Genomic DNA, 15,321 nt, shown 5'->3' on the forward strand with positions numbered 1-15,321 from the left:
CACACCTCAGCCGGCATCTTGTCACAGCATGCAAATGTGGCCCAAGCAGAAGGTGTACCAGCGCATATTTTTTACTAAATGCAAGACCTCTTTTTTGGGGCGGTGAAGACCTCGGAGGGCTTTTTTGTGTGTCCGTGTGCGTCTGCGTTTGTGTGTTTTCGCACGACGCCTCCGGTGACCGACTTCACAGGGGGAGAGGCTGCACACTGTCCACTGCTCTGTCCACACACTCTCCGTATAATCAGGTTCCCTGTCGGGCCCTATAAATCTGCAAGGGCCCAATTAAAGATGGCCTTCAGCGCGTCCGCCCCTACCAGCAACACGCACGCACACACGTTAAAAAAAGACACAAAAAAGACACAAACACCTTTTTTTATCTCATGTATATTTGACACAACAGATTGCAGTGTAACACAGTAACAGAAATGACTAGAAATAATAAAAAAAACAGTGTAAAACCCAGAAAAGAGCTTTGTAATGGAAGGATTTTTTGGTTTTTTTTGGGTTGCGACTCGCACACATGTGCAGCTCGTACGAGTCGAACCCGGACTTCAAGGTGCTACATGAGTATAAAAGATAATAAAAATGATAAATTAGCAGGAAGCAGGAAGTAGTGCATGCAAATCACACTGAGGCTAGAAATTTGGTGGACAAAAATACAAAAATACAAAAAATTTTTTGTACAAAAAAGGCACAGTTCAACACTTTGGTTTTTAGAGGACACAGTGTGTAGATATCGCATTAGTTGGAGTTAATGATGTGATTTCCTGATGAGCCCATTAAATGTCAGCCCCGCAAAAAAATTACGCAAGAGGCCACAGAAGCGTTTAAGTCGGACATAAACACCAGCGCACCCCGAGGATTCGATTTATTTGCGGGATGCGAAGGAGGAAACAAAGGATTAATTAGAGAGTCGTGTCGCTCGCCCGAAAATGTGAGCCGCTCGCCCTCAAACTTGACGGTTGCTGAACTTATTTTTAGTGTCATTTGATAAGCTTCCCTGCTTGCACAGAGACGTGCCACTGACCCAGCCACTGGTCATTGTCTATACCGCTTCCCGTCAAAGCCGGCGCGCTTTGTCAGGTTTCCACTCCAATATCCATTTTGCATCTGAAGTACGGTATCCGAAGTGACTGGATCATTCGAGCCTTTTTCTTCAGCTGCTGCCCCCTTTTCCTCCTCCTCCTCCCGCCCCCCCACAGTGTTTTTTTTTTTTTTTTTTTTCCGCTCGCACTGACATCATTTGGGATTGGCGTTGTGACAGCGCGCTTGAGAAATCCACAATATACATAAATATATATTTTTTTGGGGTTGGGGTGGAGGGAAGGAGGAGGGGAGGGGTGGACATAATTTTGTGTAAATGAACAATACTTATCCGTCCGTCGCATCCGTTGCTTTGGGTTTGCGTTTTGGACGTTGGCGCGCCGTCACCGCCTCTTTTTTTTTTTTTTTTTTTTACCCCTTTTCCTGTAATGGGTCATTCAATGTCAAAAGGCATAAAAAAGAGACAAGGCGAGTCTTCACAGGCTGCTGCTTGCTGTTGCCTTTAATTATTTTAATTAAACTTTGATATTCCGGTTGCTGAGGGAAGCTGGTGAGTCGCCCCCTCTGAGGAATCTATATCTTAAAAAAGTCGACGCGCTACGCCTTGGTGAGCATGGAGCAGACTGCGTCGAAAAACAGGGGCAAAAAAAACCCCACCACCAAGCGCCATGTCAAGGTCTTAAAGGCATCAATCCCTCAAACGTAGCTGGAGATGGTCAGGAGGCTGTCCCGCGGTCCAATAACGCTCTATTAATTTCCCTTGTCCCGAGTGCATAATGAAAAGAAGGTGTCTTTTAAAAAAAAAAACTAAAGGGCAAAGTCTTCCAGTACCTTGGGGCGTCCTGTCTACAATTTGTCATGCGTGTGCACTTCTCAGTGTTAAAATGACAAGATAAGCCAGTCAAAGAGCAGCCGCCAGGCATCCGGCGCCGCTGAAGTTGGACACGAGTCGTGATGATGAGACGTTGCCAAAAGGCAGCCGACTTCTGCACTTGCGAGGCCCGCAGGGATTATTCCAACTTCCACGCCAAAGGCAAACAGCCCCCTTCTCTCTCTGCGTTTTTTTTTTTTTTTTTTAAGCTTCCGTCTGTGTCCATGAAATTAGGTTTTTTCCACAGAAGGCACAATATGGTCAGAATATGTTAAAGCCTTTGGTGCGCATGAAAAGCTAACCCAGTCTGAGCACTCCTGCTTCCTTTTTTTTAATTACATTTATTTTTATTAATTAAAATAATACAAAAAAACAAAAAACGATTTGGTGCAAGGAGAAGGCGGTAAATAACTTAAAGGATATTAACACGTGACCCTGTTTGCTCCTGAGGGCCGAAGGAGGAAACGTTGTGGCAGGAAGTGAAGCGGAGTGAACAGATAGTGGTTTCAGCTGCAGATTACACGTCTTCAAACAGAAAAACAATAAAACCTGAAATTCTTCTCTTGGTCCGCAGCGATCAGCACACGTTGCTTTTTCACACAGCAGGTCTTTCTTCTTCTTCTTCTACTGATGCTGCACTCGGTTGAAATTAATACACCTGCCCTGAAAATAAAACACACAGGACGAAAAAAGAGAATTAAAACTTTTAGAATTGAGTTGCCCTTCAGATATAACAGCAGTTTTTATATTTGCTGATATTTCTAATTGGCATCTTTATGTCTTTCCTTCTAAACAGATGGTCATAATTATAGATTATATTCTCTAAAATATAAAATAAACATACTATAAAAAAATGTATATTTCTAAATATGTCTCCCAAAACATCCCAAAATCTCTTTATCATAACTGAAAAATCTATTATTAAAAATCTAAATTGAAATTATTCATTTTGGGAATTACAACTAAAATAGAAGTTTTTATTCTTATTATTATTACATTTGTCTGTATGTCTTCCAAAACTTACATGTTATATCTGAATCAAAAATGTATTAGCTCCCAATTTTTGTATTTTTGTATTTTTGTTTTATTTCAGATTTTCATGGGAAATTAAAATTAAAAGGAGAAAAAAAAATCAAAAAATTATTTTAGAAAGTTTTCAGTATCTGTATATATTTCTTCCAAAACATCCTAAAACTTATTCATATTAAAATAATAAAAAAGTCTTAGCATTTATCCACATATTAAATCATTAAATCATTGTCTCAAATCATTGTCAGTTTTCAATGAAAACAAAAATAAAATAAATAGCAGAAAAAATATTAAAATAAAAAGTGCATATATGTCTTCGAAAACAACCCAAAACCAATTTATATATTAATAAAAAAGAATACATTTAAAAAAAAAAATCTGTTATCAAAGGTAATATTATCCAAATAATAAGTCACAGACTCTTAGATTTTCTTGGAAAATAAATACAAAAAAAAATTTAAAATCTGAAAAGTTTTTCAGAATATTCCTTTTAAAACATCTTAAAACAAAAAGCAAAGCATGAAAACAAACAGAAGAAGACAATATTCGTTCTATATTGCATAAATAATATTCACAAAACAATCAATCTATTGGATACATCTTCAGGACACAAAATAAATCAATTGAGCTGATAGTTTAGTGTCAGCTACGACTTCAACTGAAGAAACCTGCAGCTGCTCTTCTACTGTAAATACCATCAGACTCTTATAGAGCTCAGTTACAACTTCATGGTGTATTTGTGTGTCTGTGTGTGTGTTTAGTTTCTGTCTGATCTCCTCATTGCAGCAGCAGCAGCAGCAGCAGCAGCAGAGCAGCAGCAGCAGCAGCAGCAGCAGCAGCAGCAGCAGCAGCAGCAGCAGCAGCAGCAGCAGCAGCAGCAGCAGCAGCAGCAGCAGCAGCAGAGCAGCAGCAGCAGCAGCAGCAGCAGCAGCAGCAGCAGCAGAGCAGCAGCAGCAGCAGCAGCAGCAGCAGCAGCGTCTTCCTGCTCAGCCACAGCACTGACACCAAGAGGGAGCTCTGACACAGCGAATCCCAGCAGCCGGTCGGCTTCCTCAACCTCCGAGTCTCTCAGAGCCTCCGTCTGCTCGCCGTGACCCGACTCCAGCAGCATCGAGACGCCTCGTTATGCTTCATTCATTAACGAGAGGATCGGCTGCGTCCTTCGACTCATTCTAAACTATTAGTTCTGTCAGAGGACGGTCAGTTCAAATCACAAAAAAAACACACATCCTCATCTGCTTCTGGTCATTTCTGTCCATGAAGATGAGAATTTCTGCTCTGAAAACTGTCCCTAAAGTAGCTTCAAGGTGTTTCCTTGTGTTTTGGGTGAACTGGTCTTTTCACATGCAGCACAAACGTCCGTCAGGATGAAAGAAAAGCTGCTCGGATGCAGGAAAAACGCTCAAAAACAAAAGAAAAGCAGCAATGTTTTCTAAATGTGAGTGGACACTGTGGAGCTCACAGTCAGCGGGTTTAAAGAGGCACATTTCTGCAGGACAAACATTTCTGTTGCTGTTAAAACTACGATGATTAAGTGATTAATCAGTAAGGTGTCAACTACTAAATTAATCCACATAGTCTTTTTTTTTATTTCATAATTGGTGAACGGATTTTAGTGATATTTTTTCAAGAAAAAAAGTCAAAAGTCTCAGATTTTAACAGCTAAAATGTGAATATGTTGAGTTTTTTCTCCTCTGTGACTGAATATTTATGGTTTGTGGATGTCATGTTGGGATTTTTACATGTTATGGACCAAACATCTAATTGATTAATCAATTAGTCATTCACTTTTAAAATAACTGCCAACAATTTTGATAAACAATTAAGAGATCTGAGTAATTTTTCAAGAAAAAAACCCTCAAAATTCTCTAATTTCAGCTTCCTAAATATGAATATGTTCATTTTTTTTTCCTCCACTGTGACTGAATATCTTTGCTTGTGGACATCATCTTGGGATTTTTACATTTTATAGACCAAATAACTAACTGATTTATTTAAAAAAACACAGGATAAGATGGAATTAATCCTAACAGTTTAAAGGATTAAAGACAGCATTTTAAGGAGACACATTTCTGCAGGAGAAGCATTTCTGTCACTCTTAAACCTGCAACAGTTAATTGATTAATCAATTATTCAGCAACTAATAAACTAGGAGCCAACTACTTTGACGGGTTTAAGTAATTTTTCTAAAGAATAAAACTCAAAATTCTCTAATTCCAGCTTCCTAAGTATGAATATGTTCAATTTTTTTCCTCCTCTGTGACTGAATATCTTCGGGTTGTGGGATTTTTACACGTTATAGACCAAAAGACTAATTGATTAATTGTAAAAGTAAGATAAAACTTAACTAATCGTCACAGTTTAAAGGATTATAAACTTCAGATTTCTGCAGGAGAAACATTTTTCGTGGCTTTTAATGCTGCAGAGATTAACTGATTAATCAGTTAGTCGTCAACTGTTTGGCAATTTTGATAACTGATGAACATATTTGAGTCGTTTTTAAGAAATTAGCTTCATAAATGTGAGCATTTTTTCCTCTTCTATGACTGAACAAGACATTTGACGATGTCATCTTGGACTTTTTACATCTTACACACCAAACAACTAATCGATTAATGTGGAAAATAACAGAACTTGACTAATCCTGAAGGAAATTGTTGAAATTCTTCACAGCTGTCAGAACACAGTATTAAAGCAGAGACATTTAGATCTTCAGTTTAACGGTATAAACCGAGATTTGCCAGCCTAAAATATAAACAATCATCAGTGCACATGTACAGCATGTGAGAAATCCTTAAATAAGGTTTTAGAGTGTCATCAGTCAAACAAAATCGACCTTTAATGGCCAAAAGATGCATCAGTTTGGGTTCAAAAGTTGGTCTAGAGGTGGGAGAGAAATGTGATTGCTCACCAACTACACAAAGTAAAATAAGAGTAAATTGGAAAAGCCAACACGTGCAAACGTCTCTGGATTTCAATTCCAATACCCTGCTTTATTACAGCACAGAATACGACTACATTTCAAAGGCACTTCGAGTAAAATAGCTGCAAAGCCTCTATTAAACGTCAGCAACTTAAAACAACAAAACACCTGTTTATTTTTAAGGATTGCAACAGAATTTGTTCTTCAAATACAGGAGGGAGCAACAAGGCATCAAAAAGAAGCTTTACTGTCATTATACTGCCATGCAAACAAAACTACAATATGAGGACATTTTGAAGGCGCTTTCTGCGTAAAATGCCTGCAAAACTTCTCAAAAAGACAACAACACATTTCAAAACTTCATAAATATGCAAAAAATCTGGCAGCAGGGACTGAAATACTTACTTAACATAGAAATTACCTTTGCTGTTGCCTTTACAATCATTAAAAAATGGCAGTAACTATTTTTTAAAAAAGCCACTTTTTCTTTAATTTTAAGAACTGCTTCAGGGTCTGTTCTTAAAATACCAACAAGGCACCAAAAAAGACACTTTATTATGTTATTAGAGTACAGGGTGTGATGGTTAAAGCATCCTGGGTCTCTCTGCTGCTGTGACTCCACTGTCCACACCTGATCTCACAGGTTTCAGTGTTTAGACCAGTGTTAGTGTTTGTTCCTCAGTCCAGACTCTGCTGTTCTGCTTCTCTTATTTCACCAGTGTATAGAAATATTGTTGCTGCCTTCGTGTAAAGAGTCAGTCGTGGTTGACATTTGATTTGTGACTGATGTCTGTTCTGGCAACAGACATCCATTATAACTGCAGTTTTGGTGCTTAATAATGTGGATTTTTGCATAAATCTGCAGAAACTCTGACTAGTAGCTGAGCAGAATCATCTCTAACTCATCTCCAGCCCACGTCGAAGCTGAGCGCTGAAAGACATTTCAGTTTTAACTTTCACTTTTGAGAAGTTGTGAACTGGCAGGCGATCTGTCTGAAAAGACCCGGTTGATTTGCAGAACCGAATTTGCATCGATATGTGCACAGATTTGAGCTGCACATCTGCTTGCTTCTCTTTCTGAGAAAACAAAAGCACATTCTTGCACATGCAGGCCTGGCACAGAGCAGGGCGACGCCTGCTATCCAGGTATTATGGACACAGGAAGGGAAGAAACCAACAAAAACACTGACCAGGACGCTGGCTGCTGAACGTGAGGCTGTGCAGCCAGCAGCTCCTCTTACTGTATCTGCTCTACAGTCTGGCTCGGGAGCACAAGTGTGCATGGACCCACTGTGACGAGGGCTTTAGACAAGCTGCAGAATCTTCCATTTCTCATTATTTGGCAAGGCTGGTGGGTGTTTGGTGGAGGGGTGGGGGGCTGCGCTCCGTCTCTGCATGGTAAGCCCCTCGACGTGTTCCCTCTGCAACTAATCTCACACAGTCAACAAATAAGGCACATCAGATGCTGTTTTGGCCGCGGCCATCAGAGCGGCTAAGTTCAGTGGATTTTGCGGGTTTTACGGCGCGGGGGCTCGGCGGAGGGAAGCGGCGCCGTCGGCGGCGGCGGCAGGATGGCAGGCGAAGCAGGGGGATCTGGTGCGAGGGCGAAGCAGGTGCAGCACAATACGGTCAAACCCATTCCAGCTCCCCTGTTCCCCGGATGAACGGGGCCCCGGCTTGGCAGGAAGCGTCGCCTTGTAACCGGGCCATGCTGGAGAGGCCGAGGCCCACCTGTGCCACCCGGAGCGCCACAACAATAGTCTGAATATGTCAGCACGCGATGTCAGGGGGATGTCATCAGACGGACGGATGGACGGACGGACGGACGGACGGTGGCGTGACGGCACAACCACGGATGGATGAGTCAGGTACAGAGACGTAGAGGTGAAGAGACAAGAGGAGGAGGGTCAGAGAAAGGCTCTGATTAATCAGCTTCATTACTGACGCTCCACTGCTTCTCCACACACAAATGGAAATATAGTGAATCCTGATGTCAAATTAAACTGATTGCAGCAGCATCCGTTCTTAAAATACCAGAGAAGACAAGAAGTTTGTCACTGTACCACAGTGCAAGACCACATTATGAGGAAATTTCGAAGATGTTTCAGAATAAAATGCTCGCAAAAAAAGATATTGCAAGACATACTTTGGTATATTTTTGGTTTATTTTTCTACTGATATTCATAAATGTTTGCTCAGCATCCTTTCCTAAAGTACCATGGAAGTGCAACAAACACCAAAAAGAAGCTTTATTGTCATTATAATGCAATGTACACTTTAAAATTTTGAAAAATACCACCAGTTCCTTTGATTTAAAGGGTTGCAACAGCAGCCATTCCTAAAATACCAACAAGGCACCAAAAAGAAGTTTGTCACTGTATTGCAGTGTAAGACCACAATATGAGGAGATTTTGAAGACGTTTTCTGAATCAAAAGACATTTTCAGATGTGACTACGTACATTTTTGGTTTAATTTTTTTATTTTTCTACGGATATTTCCGAAATGTTTGCACAGCATCCGTTGCTAAAATACCAGGAAAAAGCAACAAGGCACCAAAAAGAAGCTTTATTGTAATTCTAATGCAATGCAGGACGACAATATGAGGACATTTTGAAGGCCCTTCCTAGTAAAACACTTGCAAATGTCTCCAAAAACTTTTTTCAAGTGCAAAAGATGGTATTAGGGAATAGAATAATTACTAAATTAACCTATGAATCAGTGAGTTTTACAATTGTTGGGTTAGTTTTTAATCTTCAAAATGGCATAACTTTTTGAAAAACACCACTTGTTCCTTTAATTTTAAGGATTGCAACCGCAGCCATTTCTAAAATACCAACATTGTCGTTACACTGCATCACAAGACTACAATACGACTAAACAGCGGTTTTAAAACGTAATAAATATGCAAAAAATCACGGCTTTAAGTGCAAAATATGGCAACAAGGGAATAAAATAACTACCTAATGTATGAATTAGCCCATCAATTTGCAACTTCTGCAACTATTTGATTAAGTTTTACTCCTTAAAAATGACAGTAACTTTTTTTTAAAGCTGTATTAATTTTATGGATTGCAACAGCCTCCTTTTGTAATACACTAGAGAGGTCCAACAAAGTACCAGCAAGAAGCTTTTTTACTATACTGCAATGCAAAGTTACAATACAACAAAACTTCAAAGGCGTTTTTCTGTGTAAAAATCCTGCAAAACATCTCAAAAAGACAATAGCACATTTCAGAATTTAACAAATATGTTTTAAGTCACTGCTTTACATGTAAAATATGGCAGCAGGGACTGAAATATTCACTTAAAATATAAATTATCTTTATGATTGACTTTTGCAATCATTAAAAATGGCAATAATGCATTGCTTATTACTAAAAAAACACCTTTCCTTTAATTTTAAGGATTGCAACAGCATTTTTTTAAAATTAAAATACCAACAAGGCACCAAAAAAAGGTTTATTATGATTATACTGCTATGCAAAACAGCAATATGGGCAAACTTTGAAGGTGTTTTCCAGTTAAAATGCCTGGGAAAACTTCCATACAAACGCATTTTGACATATATTTTTGGTTTATTTTTTATGTTTCTACTGATATGTCTGTTTGCATTATCCCCTTTACAGCCGTAACAATGCAAATTGCCCCACAGTGGGATTAATAAAGGCTTATCGTATCATAAATATGTGAAACGTCAAGGCTTAAAGTGCTAAACCCAGCAGCAGGGACTGAATCGAGTCACTTTAAATATCAATTATCTTTGTTATTATTCAGTCTAACATTAGATTAGTTTGTAGTCTCTAAAAGCGGCAATAACGTCCAACAAAACCGTCTCTTTCTTTAGTTTTAAAGAACAAAAATAACCAGCACACAATAATATGAAGTGGGGAAAAAAATCTGCACATTGTCACACTGAGGAAACTGCAGCTTTCTGTATTATTATCAAAGTTACCAAAGTTACATGCAGCTCTAATCAAAGTATTTGCAGCTGCACTATTTTCCCATGTTAGAGAGCTAAAATCCAGCCAGATCTTAAAGGATTCATGCTCCATTTCTTCCTGTTTCTGGAAAAGTCTGACAGGAATCCTGATCCCAGCAGCTCAAGCAAACTTCCCTAAGTCGAAGGAACACTTTCCTGTCTGACCCGAGATGATGATGATGATGATGATGATGATGCTGCTGCTGCTGCTGCTGAGGTTTGCCCAGACCTCAGTCTACATGTTTGTCACCAGGACTGTTGGCTTGTAACTGGAGGCTGAGCTCCAGAAGTGAAGCGCTTTGTGTGACTCTGAATGTTACTTCTTGAGGCGTTTACATCCTGAAACTCTCTGAAGATCTCTGCTGCACGAGACGAGGAGATGCAGGAAGCTGATGGAGGCGACTGGACCAAACTCTGTCCTGTTTTATGCAACTTTTCAAGCTTTAAAACACAGTAAGATGCAGCAAAACTGTAAAATACTGTTTATATTAGCACTTCAGTCATGCATAGACAAGAATGTTGCTGCCTGGTGAAGTTTTAGGACCTGAAATTAGATAAAAGTGTCTCCTAAAGTCTTATTTTCATGGTCAGAATCAGCAAAAATGTCTCCAAATGACCCAAACTGGAATGTTTAAGGTGCCAAAATCCACTTTTCTAAGATCTGGCTCCACACTAAGATGATTTGAGTCAACAAAGGGCTGGAAAGTTGTTCAAAATATGCCATAGAACCTCAAAAAAATGCCGGCTAGCTCACTGGTTTTCATAGTAAGTTCTCACATCGTCTCCAAAATCAACTTCACTGCTTCTGCACCTGCTTCAAAAACAACATCTGCACACAGTCACTGTGAAATGAAATCTGAAGTGTCTCCATTTCTGACATGGACACGTCTGAAATCTGAAACATTCCTAATGTTTGTGCATGAAAAAGGAGTTAAACTGGATGCAAAGTCAAATTTTCTGCCCAAAATGTCGATTCACCTTAAAATCAACACACTTGCACAACTTCAGGGTCATTCCTGTTCTCTGGTGGGATTCAGTCCAGACTCAAACTCTTTTCCTTCACTAATTAAGTAAATAATTTAATAATCGTCTCAGATTTATAAGCGGAACAGAACTGGTGTTTGCCTCGGCGAGTCGCCTGCTCAAAGCAAGTTCTGAATCGAGTCTCACCACTGTTTTTTGGGGGAGACAAATAACCGGAAATAAACACAGCTGATGGAGAATTAGCTCCTTTTCCAAATGTTTGTATTGGCTTGGTGTATTAATTGATTGTATAGTTTGTCACATTTGCAATATCAAAAACCCACAAAAAAAAGAAGACTTAAAAAAAAAAAAAAGATGCACAAAAAGAAGAATCCATTTAGGTTACAGAACTAATCTCCCATCTGGACTGTAGTGTGAAAACACTTGCAAGCATGAGAGTTGTAATCCAGTTGCAAGATGCTTATTTTGCAGTGATAAGCTTCGGGCTTTGAAAGATTTTATTACCAGAACAGAGACTTTTTTTTTTCCACATTAGAGCATCTCAAGCCTATACAGTAGCTTAGTTAATCTAGGGCTTACTTAATCCAACAGCAACACTCATCACTCATTATTCCAACACTTGGTGGTTGTTCTGACAAAATGTTAATAAGCTGAACAACAAATGTAGAGTCCTGCGGGCCTCATATACAGCTGCACATGCTGCTCCTTCTCTTACAGTTCAGCTCCAGCAGGACGACTCACAACACATACAACATTCCTACAGTATTTGAGTAAAAAAGTTATATATCCGGTGCATTAAAGTTGAATGTAAAGGCTTGTGGATGCAATAAAACAAGAAAGTTTTAAATGCAAAATGAAGAAGTCTCTGCAATGCTGGAAGCCAACAACAAAAACATTCATGGGCTTTTAATTGGGCTCACAACTAGCTTTAGCAGACATGCAAAGAGCAGGAATTATCATTGTGAAAGTGAAATATCACTTTCTGGGCAATAGATGCACACAATGGTTAAGAAAAATGTACAACACTTGTATAAGAATCGCAGGAAAACAGACATTTCGGGATTGTCATTCACTACATTGAGATGGAACATACCACTTTGTAAGGATAAGGTCAAAACAATGGTACTGGCCTTTGTAGCACTACCTGAACAGGTAGGAAGGCTTTGTTTTCCCCAGTTCTGAGGAAATCATGGGAATGTTAATGTATTCTGCACTCAAGGAACCCAAAACTCCATTAAATAGACAGATTTCCACTGCAGGAAAACTTCTAAATGGTGCAAACATTTACAAAAGTGGCTCCTTATTCTGTATTTTCAGGCTTTCTGCTCCTATTTTGGTGTAACAACTAACAGCTATGACTGTGACTTAACTCAAAATGTCAAGAAGGTTTGTTTTGTTAGACAATATGGCAAATTTTACGTAGCTGATCTGCAACAAATGGCCCTAAAAGAGGTTCTAAAGGTGCAGTTGTTACGGTCGGAACATGCTCAAAGCTTAATGCCCTTTAACAGCGTACAGGTTCTTGCAGTGGAAAACAGTGTAGTTGGTTATTGCGTAAATATCCATTTCACGTTACGTCTCTCCCATCTCTGCTGAACAAATTCTAAGAAACTGCTTTTCAGTCTGTAGATCAAGAAAACAGACTGATTTCCACTGCAGGAACTTGCTAAGTGGTGCAGACATTTACAAAAATGGTTCTGTGATCTGTAATTTCAGGGTTTTTGTTCTTATTTCAGTGTCATATCCAACCTAAAACAACGACATATTAGCTACTTGAACAAGGAGGTGTGTTTTGGTAGTTGGTCGTTGTGTAAATATTCATTTCACGTTATGTATCAGCTGTCTCTCTTGAACAAATCCTAAGAAACTGGTTTTCATGTCATTAAAATTCAGAGAAATTCTGGCCCAACAGCTCAGTCTGATCCGGAACTCATCATTTATGTTAGTTTCATCTTCGACAGAACCCAACCTACGTACCAGAAATCCACCATTTGATAAAAAAACGTGTGAACTAATCCTTCATCCTGCAGTGTGATGCGAGCTGCAGACTTGGGCGAGTTAAAAAAAACACCACCACCAAGTCGTCTCCTCTCCCCTTTATCGGGCCTCAGCCACCAGACATGTGTTCTGTTTTACTCGGCGTCCTCTGCCACATATTGAACAAATGAAAAGTTCAAGTTGCAGGGAGAAGCACAGCTGCATGGGGACAGAGGAGAGAGCCAGAGTGTGAGCAATCCTCCCTCCACGAGGCTGCCGGCCATCTCCTCGCAGCCCCTCGTCCACACACTCGCTGCCCACACAGCGCTGCCATCTGGCCTGCTGGGAAATCACAGCCACCTGACGCTCGGCCAAATGCATGACGCTCGCTGACAACTCGGACATCTCTGCCGATTGTAAAGAGATGAATAAAGATTATACAAGCACATAAGGTACATTGGAAGGCGAAGGAACACGCCAGCAGATCGGTTGGAGGACGCCGGAGGAGAAGTTGAGCTTGTTTTCAGTTCCAAGAGCAGAAAATAGTTTCCATCTACTCCGAATGTCCTTCATGTCCACGTGGATAAACAAATATGTAGTGCATGAACTTCAGTGCTGCCATAAGCTTCTGAATCATAACTAAAAGCACATCATTTATATAAAAGTATAGAGAAACGCAGTGTTTATAGATGGTTGCAGCCTCCCAAGCAGATTTTAAAACCTGCCTGCTTCCAATTCAGCCACGAAATTACCACTGAGATCCAAAACTGATTCCATTTGATAGAAAACGTGTTGCTTAAGAATCACTGCATCCATTAAACCTTTATCTAAACTTGGAGTGCATCGAGGTACGAAAGTCTCATTATTCACAATGTAGTGTAAAATATGTTGGCACACAAGTTAGTCAAATAATAAAAACCTTATTTGAAGCATTCAAGTATTGAATCAACTAAATAGGAGCAGCAGGAGATGAAACTGAAACTCTGAAAGGCCCAAAGGATGAGAATGAGTCAAGTTTCAGATTGTTTTGCAAGAGCACGGCGAGCAAAACGGGATTTTCCAAGGAAAAACAGCCAACAGCTGCAGATTAATCCAATCATCTGACGAGGGCCCACATTAAAAGACAGCAATGAGGTGGTGTAAAGGGGTAAACAAAACTCTAAGAACCTTATACACAAATAAAAGTCTTACAGAGCAGCCTTAGCATACAGCTCACACCAATAATACAACTTAATGCAAAGTATGTTAACTTTTCCCATCTCTGTCTTCAGCCCAGGAAGAGCATAAACAGCATTACCTCTGATGCTCTATTCAAGAATCCCAACAACAAAAATACTACATTTCAACTAAGAAAACATGTTTCTAGACAGTAGTTCAAGAAAATCAATGGGTTTCAAAGCTGCAACATGGTGCAAACATTTACAAAAATGGTCCCGTAATCTGTGATTTCAGCCCTTCTGTTTCCAATCCAATGGCAATGAAAGCGACGTTAGCTCAGAGTGCTAAAACAACAGCAGATAGTTGCTATCTGGAGCAATGGAGGTGTGTTAGCTTAGCGTATAGCTGATGGTGATGTTGGAGGGAAGATTGAAACCCAAAAGGCACATCCAGAGGGCAGAAAATGGTTCTTGTTGTGGTAAGTTGAACCAATTTTTCTCCTCTGAGTTACCCATTCAGCACAGCAGTGTTCTTGGGGCTCAGAGGTACATATCTCTGTTTTTCCCCTTAAAAACATCCCTGAAAGAGGTTCTGCAGGGCCTGTTCTTGCAGCTAGAACATGCTCAAAGGTTCTAAAAAGGTTCCTGCAGTGGAAAACAGTGTAATCATACATCCTTATCCTTTAACTTATGTAAATATTCTCCTAGTTTTCCAGATGCAGAGCGAGCTAATGAGCTAATGCCATCCACAAATAACAGAAGGGCATCTGCCTTTAACCCTGGCGTCGTCCTGCAGGTCAAAATTGACCCGGTTTAAAGTTTGAAAATGTGGGGAAAAAAGAAAAAATATTTTCACAGTGAAACTTCTGATGTCCACATTTTCAACATTTCTGGGAAATCTTTGAACCATTTTTTTTTTTTTGGTGGAAAAAAAGAAATGTTAAAAATGTTTCTTAAGAACATTCACAAAGAATCAACCAAAATTCAGCGAATTTCACTGGATTTTGGTTGATTTTTATGTAAATGTTCTCAAAGAAAACATTAGAAGTTTTACTGATATATATGGAGTCACTTTAGATATTTTTAGGATTTTTTGGAAGATTTTTACTCATTTTTTGAAAATATTTACAAGAATTTTCTTGCCAAATTTGGGGGATTTTTGAAATAAAACTTTTAAGGGAAACTTTTAAGGAATTATTGGAATTTTCTTCCTGAAGGTTTTGCAAGTTTTCAGAAATTTGGGGAATTTTTTTTCTGAATATTTGGATTTTTTTCAGACAAGGAAACAATATTTTTTGGTGCCTGTAAATGAAGACAACAGGAGGGTTAAGGTCTGGACTCTAGGCCAGCTGCAAT

At 39.4% G+C, this 15,321-nt stretch overlaps 1 protein-coding gene across 1 annotated transcript in view; it reads right to left on the bottom strand.

Moving 5' to 3' along the window:
• Positions 1-356: 356 nt before the first annotated feature.
• Positions 357-15,321, bottom strand: part of antxr2a (ANTXR cell adhesion molecule 2a) — a 131,269-nt gene continuing 116,304 nt past the window's right edge. Inside the window, exon 17 of the mRNA XM_023266031.3 lies at positions 357-2,578. Coding sequence (XP_023121799.1) covers positions 2,540-2,578 — 39 coding nt within the window. The 3' untranslated portion in view covers positions 357-2,539. The remainder of the gene's footprint in view (positions 2,579-15,321) is intronic.

The sequence above is a fragment of the Amphiprion ocellaris genome, chromosome 6 (genome assembly GCF_022539595.1).
Source record: "Amphiprion ocellaris isolate individual 3 ecotype Okinawa chromosome 6, ASM2253959v1, whole genome shotgun sequence".
Classification (NCBI taxonomy): domain Eukaryota; kingdom Metazoa; phylum Chordata; class Actinopteri; family Pomacentridae; genus Amphiprion; species Amphiprion ocellaris.